The sequence below is a fragment of the Equus asinus genome, chromosome 25 (genome assembly GCF_041296235.1).
Source record: "Equus asinus isolate D_3611 breed Donkey chromosome 25, EquAss-T2T_v2, whole genome shotgun sequence".
NCBI lineage: Eukaryota > Metazoa > Chordata > Mammalia > Perissodactyla > Equidae > Equus > Equus asinus.
This window is the reverse complement of record NC_091814.1, coordinates 52879953-52907481: the sequence shown is the minus strand read 5'-3', so window position 1 is coordinate 52907481 and position 27529 is coordinate 52879953. Positions and strand designations below refer to the sequence as shown.

Below are 27529 nucleotides of genomic sequence, written 5' to 3'. Positions count from 1 at the left end.
GAATCCAATTCCTTCCTATAGCTTACAAGGCCCCTCTTAAGCGCATCTCACTCTACTCTCTGTACCACCACATTCCGGCCGCACCGGCCTCCTGTGGTTCTCAGCTGGCCTGCATGCTTCTCACGTGTGGTTCCTCTGCCTGGAACTCTCCTCTCAACTCCTCCCTCACTGAATCCTTGTCATCTCTTTGTTCTCAGCCAAAATGCCTCCCCCTCAGAGAAGCCTTTGCATCTGACCCCATCTCATTAGGATTCTCCCCAGTCCACTTTGCACACATTTTCCTCCCCTGCCTCCCCCTTTCACACAGTCTTCATAGACTTATCACTGTTGATAGTTACTTAGTTGTTGTTTACTTTATGTTACTCATCTTCTCTATCAGATGTTAATTCCATGAAGGCACCGGCCGTTTCTGTTTCCTTCATCACTGGATGTGCTCCTTCCTTAGTAAGCGGTACTTAGTAGTCACTGAGTGTGTTTTATGGAGCATCCTTACTCTGACTTTATCTTTTTTTTTGCTTTTATTTTCCTTTTGTTTCGATCTTCTTACTTTCTGTTGTAGTGAGAGAAAAACTCACAACCTCCAAGATCTACTCAGGGTTGGGAGGTTGAGCTACCTCTGTCCTTGCCCTCCTCCTGCCCCTTTCACGCTGTGGGTAAAGAAACGTTTTCTACCAGAAGTGTCTTCCCAGGGAAGGAGGGGATTCACCTCAAGGTGCCAGATAGGCCACGGACTGTCTAAAAGGAAAGCCAGAAAGCCTTTCTGGATTGAAACTGTTCTGTATAATAATGTAAAAAGCTTATTTTCATTCACTGCAGGCAGAGTGCTTCCTTAGAGAGATTAATATGATGCTAAATGACTTTTTTCTCTCTCTCTGGCTAGGGCTAGAGAGAAAGCTTAAGCTCTGGATTCTAGAGAGGAAGGACAAGGTTCAGAGCTCTTCTACTTGTGGGAGGTGACAAGGGAGGTGAACAGGTTGTGGGCATGTGTAGGAGCGATGACCACCAGGGGACACCCTGGGAGAAAGAGGTCCTTAGCTCTTTTCTCCTGATCTCTGACCCTTGAGTGTGTGGCACACAGAGCACCTTCCTCCATTCTCTGGTGTGGTTGTCGTATTCCTTGGCACAGTGCCTTTGGCCTTCCATGTATGCTGTTCTGTCCAGGGCTAGCGGATGGTGAGGGCTTTAGGCTCTTGACTACGTCAGGAAAGCCTGCGTTGGCATCGAGTTTGTCGATTCTTCCAGGACCTCTTTCCCTATAGGTGCCACATGCCATGATTTAGACACAAACATGATTTGCCTGATTGTTGCAGTCTGGGCCTGGAACAATTTTAATTAATGGGAAAATGGTCCTCAATACACTGATTAGACCTCTTCAGGTACAACAAGATAAAAGCCTGATAATTTGGATGGAGTACTCTTCTTAAACGTCTACTCTATGCACGGCAGCCAATGGGAAAGCCAGGCTCTCTCCACCTGATCCAATGAGTAATTAAGAGAGGGCTTTTTCTTTCCCACCTCTCCCCTCCCTCTACCCGCCCCCCCCCCCCCAACTAAAGCTTAACAGGTTGGTGGTATAATTTGGAGACTTAAGGGGTGTCATGCTCAGAGCTTAGGCAAGAGCCAGGGCATCTTCTCTCCAGCTCTCCAGGCTCTGTCCAGCTGGGTTGGAAAAGCAGGCAAGGGAGAGCAAGAAGGAGGTGGAAGAGAGCAAGGTGGGTAGCATTTCTTAGTGAAGGTGGAGAGGGGCCTATGGCCATGAGTGAGCTGAGCACGCAGAAGACCAGCGATGGCACTGTTTCTCGCCTGCTCAATGTGGTGGAAAGTGAGCTTCAGGCAGGGAGGGAAAAAGGCGACCCCACGGAGAAGCAACTTCAGATCATCCTGGAGGACGCCCCTCTCTGGCAGAGATTCAAGGAAGTCACGAACGAAATGATCGTGACCAAGAATGGCAGGTGAGTTTATCTGCGGCCCTGCTTGGGCTGGCAGGGCTTAGCAAGAGAGGTGAGACCCCTTTAATATTGAAGAGGCTGCCGCTCTTCACTCAGAGGCAGCGGGGTCTGATTAAACATGCTCATGAGAAGGACCGTCTCCACGGCTTTCCCCCAGCCAACTTAATTAATTTCTCTGAGATCATTGGAGAAGTGGAGGCTGAAGCCACCTGTCTTGCATGCATTTTAAATGGAGAAATTCTGGGAAATTACTACATAGAGGGGCATGCCCCATAAGTTTGGGAAATGTACTCAAAAGTCAGAAAATAATACTAATTTTTGACTGACTGCATATTCTGTAGCAGATCTGAGTCCCGTCTCCATTCAGATAAGGTGAAAGACAACTTTATTTGGAAGCTGGATGGTTTCCTCATAAGGATAGCAAACTTGTCAGAAATTTCAGACTAGTTGAAGATTGGGAGCAAATGGCAAATTTGGTCTCAGTGCTTCTCCCTGCATCCACTTCCTCGTGTGTTTGTGGTGAGCGCTTGTTTGAGACTGTGTGTGTGTGAGGATGTGAGAGCCACTGCAGAAATAGTGAGACCATAATATCCTGTCTGGGGAAAGAGAAGATGCCTTCTTTTCTCTCATTGCAACAAATTGGGGATTAATTGAAACTGATCTCTGTCGGCATTTCTTGGATTCTGTTAAATCTAGACCACTCTGGAGCTGTCAAAGTAATATTAGAAGCTTTCGCTTGGTAGAGGCGACAGAAATATTTTGAAAGAAGTCTTTACTGCTGCCTGCTTGGCTGGACTGGCTCCCAACATTCAGTGGATGCTCACTGATCTTTCGGTTCACATGGTCGCAAAAGTACAAAACTTTGAAAGGCATTTTCAGTAGGGCTAGTTTGGGCAGGACTGTAATTGTCACCTTTGAGAGAAATTCTGCTCCCTAATAGGGACAAGTGGGGGTCAGCTGGACTCCTGCAGGCTTTTGTCCTTGTGCAAAATGCTTCCATTCCTGATGTCTCGCTTTTCTGTTTTTGAGTAAAATGCACAGTGTAGAAAATGAACCATTCCTTGTGTATCTGGGAGAATTATGAACTTGAGTGCTGTTGCATGACATTAAAGTGCTTTGTAAGTGAAAAGTGTACCAGAAATAAGGGCATTTCAATAAACTGTGATTATTACTGGTAGTAGGAATATCAACCTTGCTTGATGTTTGTATTCTCTCTCTCTTAATGGGTCCCATGGTTATTTCATATGTAGGGTTGATTACTTTTCGTATTTGTAATCCAGGGATACCTGCTCCTAATCTTGCTCTCTATTTACACATTGTTTTTGGTAGAAAGAAGATATAAAACATGTTTTTAATTTCAAAGAATCACCTCAAATTCCTAACTGGATTGACTTTCTTTCCTTTCAAAGATCAGAGATGACGTAATTGTAAAAATTTTATGATGTCTGATAATAAGTAGAACTTTCTGTTTGTTATTCTTTGGACTTATTGAAAAGTAGTTACACTAACACTGAGCCTCATACTCTCTTGCTGTCGGAGTGGCCACATAGGAAAGCAAAATAAGCACAATCACTAAGTAAAAATATAGTTCACCTTATTACAATAAGGAATAGATAAAAGTTTCTGAAACTGTTATAAAATTCAATTTAATAATACGTGATATTGGCATGTACTTTTACAATTTAAGAAGAACATTCTCTTGCCTTTTTTCACCTATATAATTTTTTCTCCATATTTAAAATTTAAAACTCTTCACAATTTTAAAGTCACTTAGTATTAATTATGTGAAAACTATTCGTTGTAGAAAAAGTCTAATTTTGGTCAACTTGGTTCTTCTCATCTGTGGAGGCCCCGCTGCTGTTCCCTCCTCCAGTGAACTGCATCTTTTCTTAGATTCTGTTAAGGTCTCTGAACCCCTTAGGGTCAAGATTTTGCCAGGAGGTAAAAAGTTCCCTTCATACTTCAGATAAAGAAGGGAAGACAAATCTCCAAGAAATTGATGTGGTTGATAACGAATGGGCTTGGTCTGGAATTACTCTCAATCTCTTAGTTCCACAGATTAAATTGTTAGCAACACTTTACTTCTGGATAGACACACATCTTTCTCGTTTTGTCATCTTCTTTCCTCTTCATCTCTCTTTTTCTCCTACCCATCTATTCCTGTCGGTCTCCTTCCCACCCATTTTCCGCTGGCCATAGGCCCGCTGTGTTTCTTCCAGATGCCCCATCCCTGCCTTTCACACCAACTCCCGAGCCCGATGCAGAGGGGTTTGGGGCCCTTCTCTGTGGAGAGCAACGTTCCCGGTGTTTAGTGCCGAGCTCCAGCCCTCTTCATCCACTTGGCCTGCCTCCCCTGTAGGCAGCTGACTTTTGACTGTTCTAAAAGCTTCCTGATGTCGTCAGAAAGCTCTTGTACGCTTGAGGTCTCATTTTTCTGCGTAATAGCAAGTTTTGAAATAGCACAGGATGGGCTGCTGAAAGAATTAAAACACTCATTTTTGAGTGGAGACTTACTTTTATGTACATAAACAGGAGGCTTGCCTCAGACATTGATCAGAAGTAGTAAAGAGAGGATTTTCTCTGAAAAACACTGAATGATCCCCAGAAACTGGGATCCTGATAGCCTCCTTCCTCCTTCCTTCCATGCCTGCCTCCTTTCTCTCTCCCCCTCTCTTTCACTACTTCCTTTCCCTTTCCTCCTCCTTTTCTCCCTCCTCTCTTTTCTCTTTTGAACTTTTAGGTACTCGTATTCAGTAGTCTTTCAGATGTGACAATAACAATTATAATTCTTAGAGCTCACGTGAGCCATCTGTAGTGCAGCCAGCTGTCATCTCCATCCTTTAAGCCAGGAACTGATATTATAGGTGCAGAAAAAAACGTTATTTCAGGCTTGGAGGCAAACAAATGAAGTCTCTTGCACCTCCTGTTTTCTTTACTGTAACATCTTCACCTTAGGGGAAAATGCTATATTTCATGTGTATTTCCATGCAGTTAAATAATTTTGACTTAATTCTGATTAAATTTGCCTTGAGCAGGTTTCAAGAAATTGGGAGGATTTCTGATGTAACTGTCGCACCCATTTATTTTCATAAAATGAGTGTTGGAAATCACTAGATTGAATTTGCCAATGAGTAAGGGATGCTGCTGCAGGGAGTTGATGCTGGTAATTTCCAGTGAGGGCTTGCGAGAGGGGGAAAATTACAGGTGCATGTCAGGCAAATAAGTTTCCATGTCCCATAGCCCACAGTGTTTTTCTTTGCACTTGATGGTTGCAGTTTATGGGGATCATGTGTATGTGTGTAATCTGCCTCTACCCAGGCCCCTTGGTTCCCTGCTGCTATTCTTACACCTGCTCGCCTACGCTTAAGCATCAACAGCCACGTGCCACTCACACCTCCTCGTGTGCGCGCACACACACACACACTCCAAAAGCTCTGATGAGCACTTGATGAATATCATAGTTCTATGGGGAGATGGAGGAAGGATTTGACGATGGATTTTGCCATTGACCGTCTCTGCTGTTTCCTTGCCTGCAAAATCTGCCCCTATATCTTCCTGCAAACCTCACTCCTCACCTCCTTCAGCAGTGCTGCTCTCAAGGTCCCCTGTCAGGGAAATAAAACTGAAAAACTAGCCTCACAGCAAAGCCCAACCACCTGGAGCATGGTTTTGTGGAGTGCTCATCCGCCCTGCCACGCTGGCGCCTGCCCCTGTCTCTGAGTTAGGGCTGATTTACGTAGTTCTCAGCTCTTCCAAGACTCAACGAATGGTGCCCACAGGTGAACAGATGACATCTCCCTAGATAATGCATCCCATGGTCATTGTGAGGCAGGAGAAGCTGAACTTGGCTTAGAGCCGGGGGACCTCCCGTCCCAGTTACAAGACTTTTGGCAAGTTGACTGACTTTTATTTATTCCTCATTGGCAAAAAGGAGATTAAAAAATACACGGCATCTCTTAGTTCATTTGTGATATAAAAGGAATTGTAAGATTCTTGGCAGATGAAGTGCTAAAGAGAATAGAGCAATAAACTGTGGTACCACTTTTCAGATGTGTCCTTCTAAGAGCCAAGATGTCATGGCTTCTTTACTTTTTTAAACAGCTTTATTGTGATATAATTCATGTACTATATAATTCTTCTGTTTAAAGTGTACAACTGGGTGGTTTTTGGTATATTCACAGAGTTGTGCATCTATCCCCACAAACAATTTTAGAACATTTTCATTATCCCCCAAAGAAGCCCCGCATCCCTTAGCCATCACCCGCTGGTCCCCCATCCTCCCCAGCCCAGTCAACTACCAATCTGCTTACTATCTCTATAGATTTGCCTACTTTGTACATTTCATATGAATGGAATCATGCAACATGTGGTCCTTTGTGACTGGCTTCTTTCACTTAGCATAATGTCTTCAAGCTTCATCCATGTTACAGTATTTTTATTGCCAAATAATATTCCATTGTATATGTATACCCTATTTTGTTTACCCATTTATTAGTCGATGGACATGTGTTATTTCCACTTTCTGGCTATTATGAATAATGCTGCTATGAACATTTGTCTTCAAGTTTTTGTGTGGATGTGTGTTTTCATTTCTCTTGCACATACCTAGGACTGAAATTGCTGGATCATATGGTAAGTCTGTATGTAACTGGTTGAGGAACTGCCAGATTGTTTTGCAGAGTGGCTCCATCATTTTACATTCCCACAGCAATGTGTCAGGGTTCCAATTTCTCTACATCCTCACCAACATTTGTTATTGTCCATCTTTTTTATTACAGCCATCCTAGTGAATGCGAAATGGCATCTCATTGAAGTTTTGATTTGCGTTACCCTGATGGCTAATGATGATGAGCATCTTTTTACGTGATTTTAGTTTCTTTAGAACATGAGGCATAGCTCCTGAACGTCTCATGAAAGAAGAAAAGCCTTTACACGTTTTCCTATTCTGGAATGAAAGGTCACACTGCGTTCTTTGTGAGACCTAGCATGATGCAGCCGAGAGAGAGAGGAGGCCACTGGAACCTGCTAGTGGAAATAAAAATGTGAAGTTTTTCTTCATTTGGCCTCAGCCACACTGGCCTCCTCTTTCTTCAGTAGCCCTCAAATGTCTAGGCGTATCTGGCCCTCAGGGCCACTGTACTTGCTATTCCTTTACATGACTCCTTTCTTCTCATTGTTTATATGTTAGCTCAAATATCACCCCCGGCCCTACATCAGGTCTGTCTAGAGTAGCTCCCTATGTGACATCACCCGTTTTAGTTCTTTCATGGCGCTCTTGCAGTCTAAATTACATTAAGAAAAGACCTGTTTACATTTTTGTTGCCTGACTTCTCTGTTAGAATGTAAGCTTTGTGAACTAGACACTGGCTCTGTGGCTTTTTTGCCATCGAATCCCCACCTGGAACAGCTCCTGGCATTGAGCAGGTACTCAAAAATCATTTATTTAATGAGTAAATAAATCTCTAATTAGGTATTAAGATTTGGGAAACTATTAAGGGGATTTTTCCTTTCATTCTGGCCTGATCATATTTACTTTCTAGAAGAACTGAAAAGGAGAGAGAGAGGAAAAACCAGTGCGGTGCATGTAATAAAAGAGAAGGCAGTGGGCAGAGTGTAAGGAGCATGGGCTTGTGCTTCCTGAGCCCCACTTTCCTCATCTGTAAAGTGGGAAGAACAACACTGACCTCCTCAGGGCGAAGTACGACTTAAATGAGATTATACACGTTAAGTCCTAGTTGCAGAATAAAATTCAGTGTATGTTTACTATTATCATTCGAAAAACTATCTTGCATTAAATCATCTCTGAAATCTTAAGTCAGAATTGTATGGGACTTCCTAGCGCTTCACACCGTGAAGGTGACAGCCTTGCTGTCACACTCGAGCAGTTGTGCCACTACTCTGGCAGTTTAGTGCCAGGGGAAGGTGTGCGAGTTCCCTCTTTTTATTTTTACACGCACTACATATTCTATTGGGAAAACTTTCAGTGCTTTTAAACTTTAATGTGTGAAATGACAATTATACACATTTCATTCCTGTGTTTTCTTTTAAAAAAATAAAGTTTATCATTTCAGAAAAAGCCCTGGACTAGGAGTCAGACCAGCTCTCTGTGTATGTCATGTCAACAAGCTGGACGCCTGGCTGTCAAGATGACCCTGTCTGACCCCTGCGGTCACTTCTGATGCCCACTTTTGTGATTATTTGCAAATGACATTTGTGCTTTCTGGAGGCTTCTGTTTTCTACACTTGGCCGATATCATTAGAATAATTGAAAACATTAAAATATATTGTGAAAGGGAATAGTTTAGTCTGATTTGAAGAGAAAAAAATAGATAACAATCCTTCTATTGGAAAAAGAACAAAAGAATATGCAGCTGGAAGAATTCAGATGACACAGGCAGCCTCCCTAGGGGAGAATCATCATTTTCATTAACATGAAAATATAATCATGTCATTAAGGGAGGGGAGAGAGGAGGCAAGTAATACAACACTCAGGCAGGATCTGGATTTGGGATGCATCATCTGATGTACTTTTTCCCCCTAGGAATTTGATTCAATTCATATACTTGTCCTAATCTCCTATTCAAATGAATATTCTTTCCTTGAGCGCAGGGGACAGAGGGAAGGGAGAGACAGTCCTGCTGGGAGTCAAGGGAAGGAGGGAGTCATCAGCACTAGCCGTTTCCCACAGGAAACCCCAAAGCCTAGGATCTCTGTGCAGATGAATGTGATTCAGCTGGAGAATAAAAACTGAGGTGGTATTAAATTTATTAATTTAGTATTTTTTGAGAAATAAGATATCAGCAAATTCACCTTTGTAAATGTACAACTTAGTAGCATGTAGAATATCCACAAAGTTGTGCGACAATCATGACTATCTAATTCTAGAACATTTTCATCACACCCATAAAGAAACCTCATAGCCAATAGCGGTGTAGGGGAGGAAGAAATTTGCCCTACACTTCTAGGTTCTCCTGGCTGGTCTAAGAATTAAACTGAGATGAGGCAATAACAGGAGAAAATCAAACAAAGGTTAATAACATTTATACATGGGAGAAACCCAGGATAACTGAGCCAAAATAATCGAAGCCACCACCTTAGATACCATCTTCTGCTAAAGACAAAAGAGGATGTTGGGGTTAGTGGTTTGGGATTCCAAAGGGGAGGAAGAGAATTCCCATGCAGATGGAAAAGCAAATGTTTGGTAAGCAAATGTTTGCCATACTTTGCAGAGACAACGGGACATGGAGAGGACTTTGATCAAATGGGCCTTGCTGGGCTCCTCCCTGTCTACCACACCTCGTTTATATTATACTATAGTTAGCTGTGATGATGGCTCCTTCCTGGAACAGGCCTTCCATCTTAAATTCTTTTAAGCAGCTAGGGGAAGGTCAAAATTTCTTCCTGAGTCTTTTGTTTCTTAAAAATAATCAAGCCAAAGAGACACATCTTGGGGTGGCAAAGTCTGCTCCCTTACAGCTATCACTCCCTATTCTACCTAGACTTCTTATCTCCGGAGGGAAAAGCAGAAGGGTGTGGTTCCTGTCAGCCAGGCAGGAGGGAGGCTGAGTTGATGTCCTTTGTGTTTTCAACTTCTAGAGTCATTGCCCCAAGGTGAGATTCTAGAACAGAAGCAGAACTGGGCCAGTCAAAGGTCTTGGATATAATGACAATATAGCCAAGACGTGCAGAGCACTTACGAGGTGCCAGGCGCTGGAAAAAGCACTTTGCATGAATCTACTCATTGAGTTCTTGCAACAACTTGATGAGGCTGGGTGGTGAGATGATGAAACTGAAGCCCGGAGAGGTTAAGTAAGGCAGCTTATGGCAGTATACTCAGGAAGGCTGGGAGCTGAAACCAGGCAAACTGAACCAGAACCTATGCTAAAAGTCAGGTTTCCCTATGGCCTCTCAAGGCTGCCATCTGTTGAATGCTTACCAAGCGCGATACCAGGAATGTGGGTGTTGGGTAGTGTAATGATAAAATTCCCCAGGCTCTTTGAATTCTGCCATGAGATTAGAAGTAGTCTCTAAGGCAGGGCATTCAGGCAAGAGGGGGTGCTGAAAACAGACCCCCACTACGTGTCCACAGTTGGAGGACTAAGTTGGAGGAGGAGCCACCAAAGGAGATGGAAAGGAAATTTGATGAGGTGGGGTGAGCCAAGGCGGAAAAAATGCTTTATCTGTCCACAGAGCTCAGGGAGCCCATGTGATTTAAACTCAGGAGACAGGGAGCCTGGATGGCTGAAGTCCAGCTCTAGATCCATCTCTTGTCATTTGCCAGTCAGTTCCTTCACTTTCCAAACGTAACAATTCCCATTCTATCTCCCCTCAAGGCTGGGCACCTCTGGACACAGTAGGATGTCCTTGGTGACCCTCCAGTTCCTCATCTGTGCCCATCCTGCTCTTAATACTCCCATGTTCACATGGAGTGTTATGTGCTCCTGGCACCCTTGGATCCTCCTCTTAGCAGTGGGCACATTCCAGTTTTCCCCTTTTCATTCTCCTCCCAGCCTCATCAGAAGCATCAGTCCTTAGGGTGCCTCCTCCAACCCCCTTTAGCTCCGTGTCGTCTTAAAAGGTGAAGATACTCTAGGCCAGTACATCTTAAGCTTTAATGTTCCTGTGACTCACTGGGGATTTTGTAAAAGCACAGATTCTGACGATGTAGGTCTGGAGTGAGGTCTGAGGTTCCGCCTTTCTCGTAAACTTCCAGCTGATGTTGCTCATTCATGGACCACTTTGAGTAGCGAGGGTCTAGACGCTAGATTGTTAGCTTCTCAACCTGGGGACTCGGATTTGATAGGAGGGATTGAGAAATACGACAGCATCTGGGGCAATCAGGAGGGAGGAGGTTTGTGTCTGGAAATCAGATCTTTTGAGGAAAGATTGGAGCAACTTAGAATGTTTGGTGAAAGAAAAATAAACTAAAGGGAATCAGAAGTCAGGTGAGGTAGTTTCTCCAAATATTTGTGAGAGTGAACTTGCTGGTATTGTTCTCGAGAGTGGAAGAAGGACCAAGAAATCCAGACTAGCGTGTCTCGAAGTGTATTGGTCGAACACAGACTTTCACAAAATGCTCAGTGGAAAGATGGTTCCACTGTTATGTACGTTTAGAGTGTGCACAATCCCACAACTCCTGCTGAAAGGTTCCTGGCGCACATTGGTATAGTAAAGTCTCCGAGAAGTCCTGCAGGAAAGAAGCTGGTGTAACTTGGTGTAGCCAGGGGTTCCCCTCACTTGTTTTACTGTGAAACCATGTTTTCTCTATTAACGCTATTACTAGTATTCAGAACTTGTGTTCTTGTGAGACTGGCAAGAGCTGCTTTGTGGCATTCATGTGAGAATCCGATGTAAGCTGGGAGGAAATCTTTGACGAAAGCTCTCTGTGAGAACATGGTGTCTGATCCTCCTCTGTCAAATGACTAGAGCAGTGGTTTCAGACTTTAAAATGGAGCACAGCAATTTGAAGTACGACTCCAACATAAAATGCACTTATACAAAGAGGCTCGGTGGAACTGGGGCTGCGGGCCTGGCCTCTCCTTATTCCGCCTCCCCACTGGGGCATTCTCTGCACCCCGAGGCACTCCATGGCAGGCTCCTTGGAGTAGAGAGATGGGTGGACGAGGGGATGGTCCCTAACATCCCTCCTGTGGCTCGTTTCTGCCTTTTCTTATAGACGGATGTTCCCTGTCCTAAAGATTAGTGTTACGGGGCTGGACCCTAATGCCATGTACTCCCTCCTGCTGGACTTTGTCCCAACGGACAGTCACCGCTGGAAGTACGTCAATGGAGAATGGGTGCCCGCGGGCAAGCCAGAAGTCTCCAGCCACAGCTGCGTCTACATCCACCCCGACTCCCCCAACTTTGGGGCCCACTGGATGAAAGCGCCCATCTCTTTCAGCAAAGTGAAGCTGACCAACAAGCTCAATGGAGGTGGGCAGGTAAGATGGGTCGCTGGCCACTCCACTGCCCCACAACGCCAATTAAGAAATATCAAGGGTGCATTTAGGCAATTAGAGGGGTCCTCACTGATCGGTCACCTGGCCACCCAGCTGCCCCACAACGCCAATCAAGAAATATCAAGGGTGCATTTAGGCAATTAGAGGGGTCCTCACTGCCTCTTCTCCCACAGAAGCCAATTATTCCCCAGAGTCCAAATGTAAACAGGAATAAACAGCTCTTAATTGGTGCTTTCAGTTTTTAATGGACTTCCTGATGTTAAGAGAGAGTGAGAGAGCCCCGCCGTTTACTTAATCATCAGGGCCTTTCAGAGTTTGTCTTGCGAGGGGGCTTTTTACCCACCAGAAGGGAGCCGCGTGTGGGCACGGGGGTTGTGTTATCCCTCTCCCCTTTTTTGGTGTAAGTGGTGTGTTGGCAATAGACAAATGCCTTAATAAAAAGCTGCTCCTAAATGAAATAATTGCTACCTCCTCTTGGGCATTATGATAATTATCAATAGAATATTGAATCAACTTTGGGCTTTCAGAAAAAAAATCCAAACAAATGTTAAATAAGGAAGGTTTTATTTAACGTCTCCAATTAGAGTAAACAAGATTTTGGGGCTAGGATTGTTTTCTCTGGTAGGATTGTGAACACTAGTGTACTGTGTAAGGTGGTTGTTTATCACATAAAATATAGACTGTTTGGGGGGATTAGAGACATAGCTGGGAGGAAAAGGTCTTGATTACTCTCCCCCCCCCCATATTTCATTTTGTTCAGCCTCTTGGCTCCCAGTCTTCTCGCCCCTTCTCTGATCTCTCTGTCCTTAGCCAGCTGGGACGGGGGAATTCATTTCTTGGAGGGGGATGTAATCCACCCAAGTCTGTGATATGCAGAAGGTTCCGGTTCTTTATTAAAACAGGAAATTGAAAAGTAAACTATTATTCTGCTCAGATTTCACAACAGGAGACTTCCGATAAACCTTTTATTTGACTCACAAAGAGTGGATGACGCGGGACCCGCAGACGTCAGATGTCATCACTCTTTCGGTAGTCACTGTGAAACGCATAGTATTTTGTCAGTATTTTGAGATATTAGGGTTCCTCATATGAAGAAAAACAATGTGTTTTTCAAAACCCACATTGTGCTGAAAATAGGGAGAGAAAAAAAGGGAAGCGAGGATTTTGGCAGAAAACTGAACACTCTTTAGAACAACTCCTCCGTGGCAGAAGCTACAACGTTATGCTCCCGGGACCTTCTGAAAAAATTCCCCCATTCAATTCTCTGAGAGGTGGGGGCAGCTCAGGGGACCTAGGATTCGAAGCGTGTGGCCCTAACTGGGTGGGTGCTGAGCTTGGGACTAACCGCTGTGCTGGCTCGTCTATCACCTGTCGTGCACCGGGCTTTGCATGTCTCCTCTTTCTCTTCTTCCACCGCAACAGATAATGTTGAATTCTCTGCATAAGTATGAACCCCAGGTGCACATAGTGCGTGTTGGAGGCGCCCATCGAATGGTGATGAACTGCTCCTTCCCTGAGACCCAGTTCATAGCCGTGACTGCCTATCAGAACGAGGAGGTGAGTGTGTGTGCAAATGTCACCTGGGAGAGAGAGGTGGGACGGTGGGGGGGTGGGGGAGGGGTGCGGCTTTTATTGCCATGACCGAGCTTGGAGGAAAGGTAGATTTTCCAGGATTCAGACATACTCAGCAGAGAGGAAGTTGAACAGTGAGGTAGCTGCCTTCTGCTCCCTCTTGCCTGTTTGTCACAGGCCCACCAGCCCTTCCTCTTCTTGGACCGATGAGGCACAGTTGTGCATAGTAGTAAAATCAACAGAAACCTGGGAGTCTTTGCTTCAGGGCTTGGTGTGCCCTTGGCCTGCACAGCTGGGTGTCTCTGCTGCTCTAGAAGCAAGTCTGTGCAATTGATCCAACCGTGTACCTTCTTTGGGTCTGTGTTATGCTATCTGTCCTGTTTGTTAGGTTTTCTGAGCACACTCGGGTCTCTTCCTGCCTAACTTGAGCCACTCTGGTGGGTAGAGCCGAATAGCCAGAATCCGGCCTCTGTGAACTGGATGGGAGCAGGATGTTTGGGTCCCTTCAAGTAGTCCAGGGGTTCCCAGGCCTGCCAAGTTGATGTGGATGCCCCTGACGAGAGAGAGGGCAGAAGGTGGGTGAGGGAGCCAAAAGTCCTTTGTGACCACTGCTAGCTTTGCTCACGCACCTTGCCTTCTCCAGGTTTGAGCCAAGAGGACGTCCAGGTCATGTGGATCTGACTGCACGGCTCTCCTCCCTCTCACTCTTGATTTCTTCCCACAGTTCCTGGGCCACAAGGGCTTTTATTTTACTTTTTTTCCTTCCACCAGAAAGCAGCAAGTCTTAGGCCCTTGCTGATGTCAACATTCTTTCTGATATTTATTTATTCAGCAAATATTTGTTGCATATTACTACATGTTGGATGTTGTTCCACGCGCTGGGAATACTGCAGTGAATAGAATAGATGTGGGCCCTGTCCTCAAGGCACTTACATCCCAGTGGGGAGAGATGAAAACCAAATATATGTCATATATATATTATATATATTTGCTAATTTCTAATGCTCTGCCGTTTCTTGGCTCACTTTTCACTGCATTTGTCATTTTCACCACATGCCACAATAAAATGCTCCTTGGCAGAGAGAGTGCAATGGTGATTTCATGCAGAAGTGAGCAAAGGAGCATGGAGAGGGAGAAAAAAAGAGAGAGGGGAAGTATTCTGATTTTATGGAAATTCATGGGTGAAGAGAGAGGGTCCTGTTTGCACACGCGTGTTCCACTCTCACTAACACTTCTTGTCTTTGTAAACCTAAGATAACAGCTCTCAAAATCAAGTACAACCCTTTTGCCAAAGCCTTCTTGGATGCCAAGGAAAGGTGAGTAGAGAAATTTCAGTAAAATCTTGTGAATTGACTTCTGCAATTGTGAAATTTATGATCATCTCGAAAGGGTCTGGACTAGTGGCACTTGCATTACCTTTGACAGAAATATGTTTTCAATATCAACTTCAATATTCAACAAAATCAACAAACTCATAACGATCTGTCCTTATAATAGGGATCAGGAGAACCTCCACTGGCAATGTTGTGTCAGCTCTGTCTTACTCTGGATTCTTGAAAGTATCACAGCCAAATTTAAAAAAAATTAAGTGATTTAGATTTTTAATAATTCACTCTACCCTTCCCCCAATTATCTCTGAGTAGAATGGTGTCGATAAACTTGTTTTTTTAACAACTACATTTAGCCTAGTAAAGCTGAGTAATTCATGCAAGTAATTCGTAAAGATGAGAGGCCCATATCTTTCAAATCTGAGAGAAGAGAAGTCAGAGACTTCTAGGGGTGTGAACGACAATTCTACCACGTTAGGTCGGGGACTTTATATCTCTGTATTTTTCCTTTCCATTCTAGAAAAAAAAATAAAAGGATAATGGTACTTATTCTTGACTTCTATTAACAAGGCCCAGAGTACATACATGATGACCTGTGAAGTGTTCAGATTTTATTGTCTGAGTTTCTGATCTTCCCTTTACATCTTAAAGGCTCTGGATTAATAGACAGATGTTTACAGTGATATGTCAGGGGGTCTGTCCTGTCAATATCTGACTTAATTTCAATGATGTAGGAGACAGACTGAAAACTTTTTCAGACGACTAAAGACCCAAAGAAAATTGGATGTGCGAGATGATAGGGTCTAGATTCAGATTGATGGTAGCATAGTATAATAAGGAGAATTTAAGACCTTGAGTAAGAGGTCCTGATGCCGAGTCCTAGCTTTGCCATTTCCCAGCTGTCTGATCTTGTGAAAGTCGGTTTACTTCCCTGAGATCCACTTTGTTAATCTGCAAAATCGGCACAGTGAGAGTTCCTTCACAGGATATCACAGGTGTGATTGTGACCTGAAGTCCTATGCCAATCTCAGCTGTGGTAATTGGTGCTCGAAATTAGGCAGGCAGGAGCAATGACCACAAATCAGTATGATCAAACCAAATAGAGACTGCTGCTGCTGTAAATATGATAAATTGGAGTGACCGTAAAATTGCAACTCAAAGAGCAGTTGAACAAGTAGATAAAAGTGCCATGGAAGTAGGAGAATGGGGGAAAGATAGTAGCTTGGAGAAAAAAGGTGTTTGATTTTCCTATTCCAAGAAATGGATTGGTCTCTAGAAAGAACTGTGGCTGTGCTTTGTGCTAGACTTGTATGATAAGCTGGATGGCCCCAACGCCCTTTTGTTACTCTTTCAGGAACCACCTAAAAGACGTCCCGGAAGCTGTCGCTGAGAGCCAGCATGTGGCCTATTCTCACTGTGAGTTGGCTGAACTGGGTGATGCCTGGGGCGTCTAGGAGCAATCTCCCACCACACTCAGAATTTTTACTTGTCCTGACGGCTTACGGTCTATTCCAAACCTTCTATCTAGACTCAACAGGTTAATTCTTCCACTCAAGACAAGTTTATGCCCTTTCCAGAATTCCCAGAGAGAACCAGTGCTCCTAAGGGGCTTAAATAAATCTTAGGCAGGAGATAAGAATGGAAATGATGAATTTCTTAGACTCTAGTTTCACGTCAGTGAGGCTAGGAACTCTCAAAAGTGCATGCTGGGTGTATCTCCCGCCTTCACACTCTCCTCTCTTGTCTCTGTCCTGGATTCCCCCTGTTGTTAGTGTTTGCTAATTTTCAGTGCCTCAGGTAGGCTGTAGCTGTGCAGATGAGGGAGAGCCTGCACTCCTTGACTGAAAAGCTGCAGGGAGAGTTGGGGTGATACAGCTGGGATTCCGCAGGTGGCATTGGCTGTTCCTGACAGGGTGCCACCCTCTGTAAGTCTCAGATTGTAGAGGAGGCCCTGTGGTGGAGCAGGTCCTCTAAAGCCGCAACAGTAACCCAAGGTCAGCGACATCAGAGTGGACAAGTTACCCCTGGTGTCTGTGACACTCTTTAATTTGGATTATAGTGGTTTGCTAAGATCCCATCTGCAGTTTCCCACCTATGGAATTCTTCACTCCCTCCTTCTCTAAATCTTAATGCATCTTCCATTGCAGAAATGGCAGGATACCCCCATAAAGAGAAGCAGCTCTCAGAAAAGCATTTTTTAAAGTGACCTGGAATAAAAAGCCTTTTTATGTGGGAGAGGAGCGGTACAGAGCCACACCTTTTCAAAGTCCATGTGTTGCAGTCTTCTCAGTAAAATTCTTGAGATGTGTACGTTGTATGTGGGCAGAAGTGTGGTTCTGGGGATCTCTTGCCTGGCTTTGCCCACTGGACCCCTGAATCTTGATTCTATTAGTCAGATAGGGACCCCTCAGGCCACATGTCTATACAACAATGGGAAAAGGAAGACGACAAAAGGATTTGTTGAGAATGACTGACCCACGCTTTGTGAGATGAACTCTGTACAATTTCCTTACTTATACTTAAAAAGTATTAAGCAAAGACAATGGTTTCTAATCAAAGCTCCATTTCCTTATTATTGAAGCCCCAGAGACAATCCTTAGTCAACAGTCTTGAGGCACAGCTCTGGCCCTGTCTGAGTCCTCATCTGCGGGCATCTCAGTTGAGATCTGGTCGGTGAGACGCGCTTCTTGTTTCAGGGCCTGCGTTACTACGTCTCAGTCTGTATCCGTGAACTCGCTTGAAGTAGAGCCTTCTATTCCGAATCAATATTTTTTATTGTGGCAAAAAACACATAATATAAAATGCACCCTCCCAACAATTTCCAAGTGTACAGTACAATATAGTCAACTACCCGCACATTGTAGTGCAGTAAATTCCCAGACCCTCCGCGCCCCCCCCGCATCCTGCGTGACTGAAACTACTTCTCCAAGCAACGCCTTGCCTCTCCCTCCCCCTAGCCCCTGGCAACCACCATTCTACTTTCTAGCTCTCTCTCTCTCTATCTAGTTTAGATACCTAAAACATAAGGGGAATCATGCAGTATTTGTCTTTTTGTGACTGGCTTATTTCACTTGGTCTAGTGTTCTGAAGCTTCATCCATGTTGTAGCATCTGACAGGATTTCCTTTTTTTTTAAAGCTGAGTGATGTTCAATAGTACGTATACACCAAACTTTTTTATCCAGTTATTTGTCGATGGACATTTAGGTTATTTCCACCTCTTCGCTATTGTGAAGAATGCTACAGTGAACATAAATATGCAAATATCTTCAATTCTTTTGGATATATACCCAGAAGTGGGATTCCTGGATCATGTCTTACTATCTTATGCATATCTAAAAAATAACTCAAAATGAATTACAGACAAATGTAAGACCTAAAACTAGACGAGAACACAAGGGAAAGTTTCATGACGTTAGATTTGGCTATTATTTCTTGGAGATGACACCAAAAGCAAAATTTTTTGCTTTTTTTTGCTAATTTTTTGAGGAACCTCCATACTGTTTTCCATGGCAGCTGCGCCATTTTACATTCCCGCCACCAGTGCACAAGGGTTCCAATTTCTCCATATTTTGCCAACACTTGTTATTTTCTGGTTTTGTGTTGTTTTGTTATTGATAATGGCCATCTTAACAGTATGAGGTGATATCTTATGGTTTTGATTTGAACTTCCCTGATGATTAGTGATGTTGATCATCTTTTCATATACTTTTTGGTCATTTGTGTGTCTTTGGAGAAATGTCTATTCAAGTCGTTTACCCTTTTTTCAGTCGAGTTTGTCTTTTTGTTGTTAAGTTGTGGTTGTTCTTTATATATTCTAGATATGAATCCCTTATCAGATATATGGTTTGCAAAGATTTTCTTCCATCCCATAGGTTGCCTTTTCAGTCTGTTGGTTATTTCTTTTGCTGTGCAGAAGTTTTTAAGTTTGACGTTCCATTTGTCCATTTTTGCTTTTGGTGTCATCTCCAAGAAATAATGGCCAAATCTAATGTCATGAAACTTTCCCTTGTGTTCTCGTCTAGGAATTTTATAGTTTTAGGTCTTACATTTGTCTGTAATTCATTTTGAGTTATTTTTTAGATATGCATAAGATAGTAGTCCAGCTTCTTTCTTTTGCACATGAATATCCAGCTTTCCTGACACCATTTGTTGAAGAGACTATCCTTTCTCCATCATATAGTCTTGGCACTCTTGTTGAAGATCATTTGACCATATAAGTGGGGGTTTATTTCTAGACTCTCCTTTCTGTTCCATTGATCCATATGTCTGTCTTTATGCCAGTACCATACTACTTTGATTATGGTAGCTTTGTAATATTTTTGAAATCAGGAAGTGTGAGGCCTCCACTTTTGTTCTTCCTTCTCAGGATTGTTTTGGCTATGTGGGGTCTTTTGAGAGTCCGTATGAATTTTAGGATTGCTTTTTTTCTACTTCTGCTGAAAATGCCATTGGGATTTTAATAGGGATTACAGTGAATCTGTAGATTGCTTTGGGTTGTATGAATATTTTAATAATATTAAGTCTTCTAATCCATGAACATGGGATGTCTTTCCATTTATTTCTTTTTTCTTTAATTTCTTACGGCAACGTTTTGTGGTTTTCAGTGAATAAGTCTTTTGCCTCCTTGGTAGAGTTTATTCCTAAGTATTTTGTTCTTTTGATGCTGTTGTAAGTGGAATTGTTTTCTTAATTCACTTTTTGGATTGTTCATTGTTACTGTATAGAAAGGCAACTGATTTTTATGTGTTGATTTTGTATCCTGCAACTTTGCTGAATTTGTTCTAACAGTTTTTTTGTGGAACATTTAAGGTTTTATATATAAGATCATGTCATCTGCAAACAGATAATTTTATTTCTTCCTTTCCAGTTTGGATGCTCTTTCTTTCTCTCTCTCTCTTTCTCCCTCCTTTTCTCTCTCCTTCCTTCCTTCCTTGTTTTCTTTCTTGCCTAATTACTCTGGCTAGGACTCCAATACTATGTGGAGTAGAAGTGGTGAGAGTAGGCATCCTAGTCTTTTTCATTATCTCAGAGGAAAAGCTTTCAGTTTTGCTCCATCAAGTTTGATGTTTGCTGTGGGCTTGTCATACATGGCTTTTATTATGTTGAGGCAATTTCCTTATATTTGCTTATTGACTCTTTTTTATCATGAAAGGATATAAAATTTTGTAATTGCTTTTTGCTGCATCAGTTGAGATGATTATTCAAAAATAAATTTCTATGAACTATTTTGCAGCCTTCTAAAATGTTCTGCAAGGTTCTTGCCATCAAGATGTGCTAGCCAGCTCCCTCTCTGCTTTCAGAGTCCCCTATTGGGTGGTGATGGAGGCATCCTGTTTCCTTTTGCTTGGAGTGAGAACTAAGACCTCTTCCCACTGGGCAGAAATAGAGAGGCCTCCACTCTTTCTGTGTTACCACATGAAATATTCCCTAGTAGCTGTAGATCAGTGAGTTACATATACATCCAGCACTCCTTCCTAGACTGACTTCTAATCTAATTCAATTAAGTCAGAAGCAACTTAATTTTTAGTTTCTATTAACTTACACGTTCAAATAGTCTTTCATATATCTGTGATTCCAGTGTTCCTTAAGAGGTTTTCCAAACTTTGATAGGACCTGTCATTCATCTCCCAAGAAGCCAACTTAGCTGCGAACGTGGAAGGACAGTGCCAGTGGGGGTGGTGGCACTTATCTGCACGTGGGCAGATAGTGTCCTTCACACAGAAACATAGCTGTGCAAAGTGGCTGGTTACCTGACTTTTTGTATAAAGTTCACAGTGTCAGTTTCTGTATCTTCCTCTTGTCTGTTTTAGTGGGAGGATGGATCTTTTCCAATCCGGATGGAGTGTGCACAGCAGGAAACGCCAATTATCAGTATGCTACTCCTTTGCCTCTGTCTGCTCCCCACACCCACCAGGGCTGTGAGCACTATCCTGGCCTCCGAGGACACCGGCAGGCTCCTTACCCTTCTGCTTACATGCATAGAAACCATTCTCCCTCAGGTGTGTGGTTCTGCTAACGATACCCTTGGGGATATGAGGGGGAGCGGGGTGGAGAGAAATGGATAAACAGATAGTAAAAAGAAGTATCTGCAGATGGAACCCCTTTCATCTAATATATGTGATGTTATTGTATATTATTATTGTAATGTCTTAGTTTATTTACTAATATAACATTATTAGTGTTTTGTAATTATTTCAGAATACAGTCTCCTGGTTCTAATGGGAGTAAAGGCCTCCTCCCAGGGCGCTGGAGTCCCGAGCAGTTTCAGGCTGCAGCTCTAAAAGCCAAGAGAAGTTGTGGGGGTCCGAGACACTCAGCTCAGGGCCTTCACTTGGCCTTTTTCTACAGTTGTGTTGCATGGGAAGTCCAGGGAAGGGAGGGAGAAACGAAGGAAGGAAAGGTGAAATGAATCCAAAGGTTGATTTCTCATTCAATTATTCATGCGACAAATATTTATTACAGGCTGACTCTGTGCCAGTTTCTGTCCATGAAGAAAATAGACAAATACTCGCTCATGGAGATTCTATTCTCAGACGGGGAGATTGATGTTAAATAAAACAAATAAGTACAGTTCAAGGCACTGGAGATGGAGGAAAGTGTTAAGATTCCAGCCTCAGAGACCTCCTGAGCTCTGAATCTGCAGAGGGCTTTCCTGGTCACCAGCTACCCGTCCCTGTGGCCCTTCACCTGCTACTCCCGGCAACCGCGACAACTCCTGCCAGGAAGGGAGAAAATGTAGCTCAATGATATCAGAAACTGAGCAGTGTCCCCACTCTATGTCCTGCTTCTTTCCCATGGTCAGCACACAACACATCTTCTGAGCATCTGCTGTGTCCCGGGCGCTCCTCTAGGCCGTGGGGATAGCAAGGCAGTTAGGGTATAGTTTCTTCCCTGGAGGAGCTCAGGGCTCTGTGAATACATAAATAATTCATCACAATACAATGTGGTGAGAGCTCTAATGTGGTCCTTGGACCTGCAGCATCACTTGGGAACTTGTTAGAAATGTGGACTCTCAGGTTCTCATTCTGAAAGAGTCTACATTTTAACAAGATCCCCAGGTGATTCTTATGCACATTAAAGTTTGAGAAACATTCTATAGAACACATATGCCCGGATGCTATGGGAATCAAGGAAAAAGAGCAGCGAGATCTGCCCAGAGGGATTGACATTTAACTTGAGCTTTGAGGGATGAATAGAAAAGGACAGAGAGGGTAGTGGGCAGGGGTGAAAGGATGGATGACATGGGACACAGGCAAAGGTGCAGAGCACTCCAGGTAAGACAGCAGTATGAGCAAAGACATAGAAGGGTGAGAAACCCTGGGTTGGCTGGGGAACAGATTTGGAACAGAGTGTGGAGGAGCAGGGAGAGGTGGAAGATGCAAGAGCTGAGGCTGAAGACGTTGCAGGTGTCAGACCATGAAAAAGAGTGACTTGGCCACATATCTATACTGGCATCTTCTTCCTCTCTCTCCTCTCTCCCTCCTTCCTCCCTTCTTCTCTTTCCTTCTTCCTGTCCCTTAGGTATACACTGTTTATGCAAATGAAGATTCAAAGACATAGAAGACACTATTCTTGAGAAGTTTAAATCTACTTGGGGCTGTTGAGAAGAATAAGGTCCTTGTTCTGAGAAATCTCATCTGGGGCACTGGTGGCCCTTGGGCTTATCTTGAGGGGCTGATGATATGGTCCGTTCTTACAGAGGAGTGATTGTGGTGACATGAGTTAGACAGATCTGTGTCACAAAGGGCAGATCACCTCCCTCTGTGTCTCATGTATAAAATGGAGATGATAAGTTGTTGTTGTGAAGATTAAAATATGAGCGGCATGTGGCATATGGTTAACATTCAATAAACCTAAGTTCCTCCCTCTTTTCTGTTTCCCTCAGAAAGTACTAACCAACTATTGGCACCCGTAGCACAAGCCATGGTTATATTTTATCCTAGGATCATGTCATTGGTCGCCATCTTTATATATTCTGCATGCTCCATCAATTCAACTGTTGTTATTTTCCCAAAGTGAACTTGATAGAAAGCTCCAGCAATAATCTGCAAGTTTTCTCTGGAGCTGACAGCTGGACGTCCTTATCCTCCACACCCCACGCCAGCATCCTGTCTGTACCCCACACGAGTGGACCCATGAATCCAGGGCCTAGGTAAGACCAACACCAGCAACTTGCTCTCTGGTGGGTTTGGGACTTTACTTTAGGGCTGGGGACCCAGCTTCGTTCTTTTTCCTAAGTGGCTTGCTCTGAGCTATTGTCCTGACTTCTAAGCCACTAGGAAGTAACGGTAACAACAGGATGGACCTTTTACTCCTGGAGAGAGGGGAGTGGGAAAGCACTGCTCAGATATATACTCTTTCTTTTGTAGCATTGGTATTTTGTTTTTAAAAGGGAAAAGACATCCTTGCCTGGGCTCATTCGTCTGGAGCCGGTCAGAAATACCATACACTGTGGTAGGAGCAGATAGATACCGAATACAAGGAAATCGAAGGGCAAGAGTGTAAATACACACTGAGAACTCAAGACCTGATTGTCCATATTCTCATAAGCCACCCATTCTAACAAGGGGACAGATAGTGGGTGCCTGGACCACACCCGGGTGACAGGGCTAAGCGTAGCATGTAGGACCCACGGCATCACTCTCACACCAGAGACCTGCATTTCGTTCTGACTTCTGGAAATCAGTGTGGTGGCGTGGAAAGGAAAGGGGCCTTGGAGTCTGACAGCACTTCTGTCAGGACTCTGGCTTGAGTCCCAGTTCTACTCTGATTGACTTTGTGACTTTGTCGATTTTCTTAGCATCACCAAGCTGTAGCTTTCTTATCTTGTAACATGGAAATAAGATGAGCTACTCTGTAGGTTATGGGGACACCAAAATGAGAAATCACAGGAAAATGCTTTGTAAGTAATAATGTGCTATACAGAGGTCAGCTGTTAGGTTCAACATAGATAGGCAGAATTTTGAGAAGGCCCAACAAGAGATTCAAAATTACAAGACGGTACTTGGGGAGACGGCAGATGTCTTGGTGTCTGTAGGTCTAGCAAAAGGGAGGAGAATGCAGGGCTCGGGCCCACAGCAGAGCTCCTCAGGCTTCACTGTGCATTAGGATCATGGGGAATGTTGTTTAAATGCGGAACCTGATCGGCAGGTCTGGGTTGGGGCCAGTCTGCATTTTTAGCAAGCTTCCAGGTGTGGCTGATGTGGCCTAAACTGTGATCTTGATGTCCATGTTGCTGCGGCCCACAGGGTCTAGCAATGTGCTGTCCAGTGCAGGTGCCACGAGCCACCTGTGGCTGTTGAACCCTTGAAATGCAACTAGTCCAAATTGAGAGGTGCTGAAAGTGTAACATACACACAGAATTTTGAAGACTTAGTACAAAATAAAGGATAAAAGTAATTTTTTTACGTCAAGTGCATGTTGAGATGATATTTTGAGTATTTTCAGTTACCTAAAATATTATTAATAATAAGTTCAGTTTTTCTCTTTTTATCCTTTTTATTTTTAAAATATGGCTACTAGAAAATTTAGCCTTGCATTTGTGGCTCATATTTTATTTCCTTTTTTTTTTTTTGAGGAAGATTAGCCCTGAGCTAACTACTGCCAGTCCTCCTCTTTTTGCTGGGGAAGCCTGGCCCTGAGCTACCGTCGTGCCCATCTGCCTCTAGTTTATATGTGGGACGCCTACCACAGCATGGTGTGCCAAGGGGTGCCATGTCCGCACCCGGGATCCGAACCGGCGAACCCTGGGTCGCCAAGAAGCGGAATGTGCGAACTTAACTGCTGCGCCACCGGGCTGACCCCTCATATTTTACTTCTATTGGACAGTGCTTGACTGGAGGCTCTAAGGGAGATGCACTGATTTGGGCTGTGGTGGGAAGTGAGAAAGAGTGTCCTTGAAGATATTAAGCAATCATGTGCCTAGTTCTGTACTAGATACTTTATGTAGGACATTTATAGTATTTAAAGGCATCCACAAGGCTGGTCTTAAAACTCCTATTTTACTAATGGAGAAACTAAAGCTCGGAAGTGTTAAAAACTTCCTGTAAGCAAGTGATGTAACTCAGAGCCCTGGTCTTCCCACTGGCCCAGGAGGCATCAGGAGGGAGCTCCGGGGGATATTGCAAAAAAGTCTCTTCTGCAGGTGGGGCCAGAATCCCGGCAAGCAGAGCTGGCTCAGAAGGAAGCCCAGGGCATGGGCTTCTGCAGGTTTCCTGTGGTCCAATGAGGTCTCTGGTATCTGAAATATGGCCCAGAGTGCAGGGTGGCGTGACTACCTCTGGTTCCCTCGTTGGCGTATTTAACCCATTCCTGACTTTATAAAGATTTTGCAAGAGAAAAACAAATGTGTTCAGTGCCATCACTGGGTAATGAGCCTATTGTCAAGCAATGCAGTGTCAGGCAATGCAGGGTCAGGCAATGCAGAGACTCTAAGATGTCAAACGTGGTGACGACTAAAGGCTTGAAGCATCGCGGGTGATTCTCCCTGTTCCGACTGCGGTCATTTTCATCTAGGTTCTATGTTAAGGTGCAAAATTTGCTGCACATTACAATCAACTGGAAAGCTTTAAAAAAATCCTCATACCCAGGCTGCATGCCAGACCAGTTAAATCAGAATGTCTGGGCGAGGGCCCAGGCATCAGTATTTGTTTTAAAACTTGCAAGTTTGTGAACCAGTCTAAGGAATAAGAGAAGGCCAAGGAAGTGGTCCAGCTGCCTGGCTTTTCTGCCAGGAACCAGGGCTGACAGGTAGAGACCAGGAATGCGAGACGGAATTATCACAGCCACCATGGACTGAGGGCCATGTGCTAGGCATCGTCTGCTCATCATCCTGTTTAATCCTCACGACAATATCTGTAAGGTATGTGTAATTATCACTCCAAATCTTGAAGATGAGGAAACTGAGGCTCAGGGAGATTAAATAATTTGACCAAAGTCATGGAGTTAGTAAGTGGCAGAGCCAGGATTCAAACCCAGGTTTTCTGACACAGTGTGTCCTGGTTATTACGCCGCATGGCTTCTCCTGGCCAGTGAGGGATCTTACTTCCAGATCCTCCCGTCCGAATGTTCCCCTTTCCCTCCTGTCCATGTAACCAGCTGCAAGGGAGGCCTAGAGAAATAAAATGCTGTGTTTAAAATGAACAACTTGCCTGGCGCAGGGCCAGTGTCAAAATTTAGGGCTCGGGGCCCCTAATCGTATGCTTATTCCACTACATCTCGCTGCTTCTCTTGGCGTCTCTGCAGAAACAGGGCCATTCTGTGTCCAAGCTAGAAACAGAGCCGTGGCCAGGTGCCATCTCCCTAGACCCGGCGGCTCCTCTCAGCAGGTGTGCATGCTCGTCAGGTGGCAGTCCTTCCAGGGAGCGTCACCGACCATCATCTCTCTCTCTCTCTCTCTGCAGCCCCTACCCTTGCCTGTGGACCATTAGCAACGGCGGTGCGGGCCCTGCCGGGCCGGGCACAGAGGTGCACGCTGGCTCCCCGGGAGCCTTTCTTCTGGGTAACCCAGCTGTGACTTCGCCCCTCTCCACCCAGGCACCCACCTCGGCTGGTGTGGAGGTTCTAGGGGAGCCCTCGCTGACCAGCATCGCCGTGTCCACCTGGACAGCAGTGGCCTCGCATCCCTTCTCAGGCTGGGGTGGCCCGGGTGGGGGTGGGCTCCATTCTCCCTCCTCCTTGGACAGTTAGGCAGGATCTTAGGGAAGGGGTCAGCAGAAAACCTTCTATGTGTAGAGCTCTAGGAACCCCCTCCATTGAGCCCAGTGAGTCAGACTGCAGGTCTCCCCACCCAGTGAGCTAGAGGGTGGGTGCGTCATACCAGAAGCCCACTGGAGGACGGATTAGTTTGCAAGATGCTGTTATTGTCCCTTCCGTCTCTCCATCGTTTTCTTTTTGGGCTCTCTTCTTCTCTGCAGCTTCTCCATGCCATGCTCAGGCGACAAAAGCTCTTGAGAACCTTCCTTGTGCTCTGCCTGTTACTCTCGGATGATTCTAGAAGGCTGCACTTCCTGTTCTGTGGGTGCAAAGCTGTTAAGTGAGCTCAGAGTTTACCTAGCCTAAGGCCACTGCTTCCTAGCTTTGTGCAGCCCTGGAAAGTAAGTGTCACCAGAGAGCAAGAGGGTGTGAGTTCACAGAATGAAGGTAACAAAAATAGAGCTAATCATGTAATGCTCAGAGCAGTGTGCCTGGAATTGAGGAAAGAAGATGTCATTCCGTTGCTCAGAGACCTTTGATGGCTCACCATTGCCTGCAGAATGAAGTCACATCTCCTTACTAGAGGGAGATCCCCTACCGTCTAGCCAGACACTCCTCTGGCTTTAGCTGCCTCTATATTTCAGTCAAGGCAGACATTCCGTCTCTGTTCTCTGGACATGCAGTGTCCTATCCCCTCTATACCTCCTCCCACCGTCTCTGTCTGGTCCCACCTGTGCGAAGCCTACCCACCTCCCGGGCACTGGCTGTGGCGCCACTCCCCACAGCAAACCCCCCATCAGCCAGGGCGCAGCCCGTCCGGGCCGGCTCCCTGCTCTCCTGCTGGTTCCGCCTCTGCTGTAGAGCTCACCTTGCTCTGCCTGTGTTTTTGTGACCTGTGAGTGTGTCTCTCTCACTAGACTGTGAGCCCCTACCTTGGGGTGAGGCCTGGCCTTCTCGTCGTTGTGCCCACAGCACCTGGCACTGTGCCTTGCCTGTAGTCGTGCCTAATAAACACTGGCTGAGTTG

At 44.6% G+C, this 27529-nt stretch overlaps 1 protein-coding gene across 1 annotated transcript; it reads left to right on the top strand.

Moving 5' to 3' along the window:
* The first annotated feature begins 1603 nt into the window (after positions 1–1603).
* Positions 1604–27529, top strand: TBX19 (T-box transcription factor 19). Its single transcript, XM_014857640.3, has 8 exons — positions 1604–1952; positions 11626–11890; positions 13331–13465; positions 14735–14796; positions 16163–16224; positions 20620–20808; positions 22826–22961; positions 26212–27529. Exons 1-8 carry the CDS (start codon positions 1750–1752, stop codon positions 26495–26497), a joined length of 1338 nt encoding a protein of 445 aa, XP_014713126.1. The 5' UTR covers positions 1604–1749; the 3' UTR covers positions 26498–27529.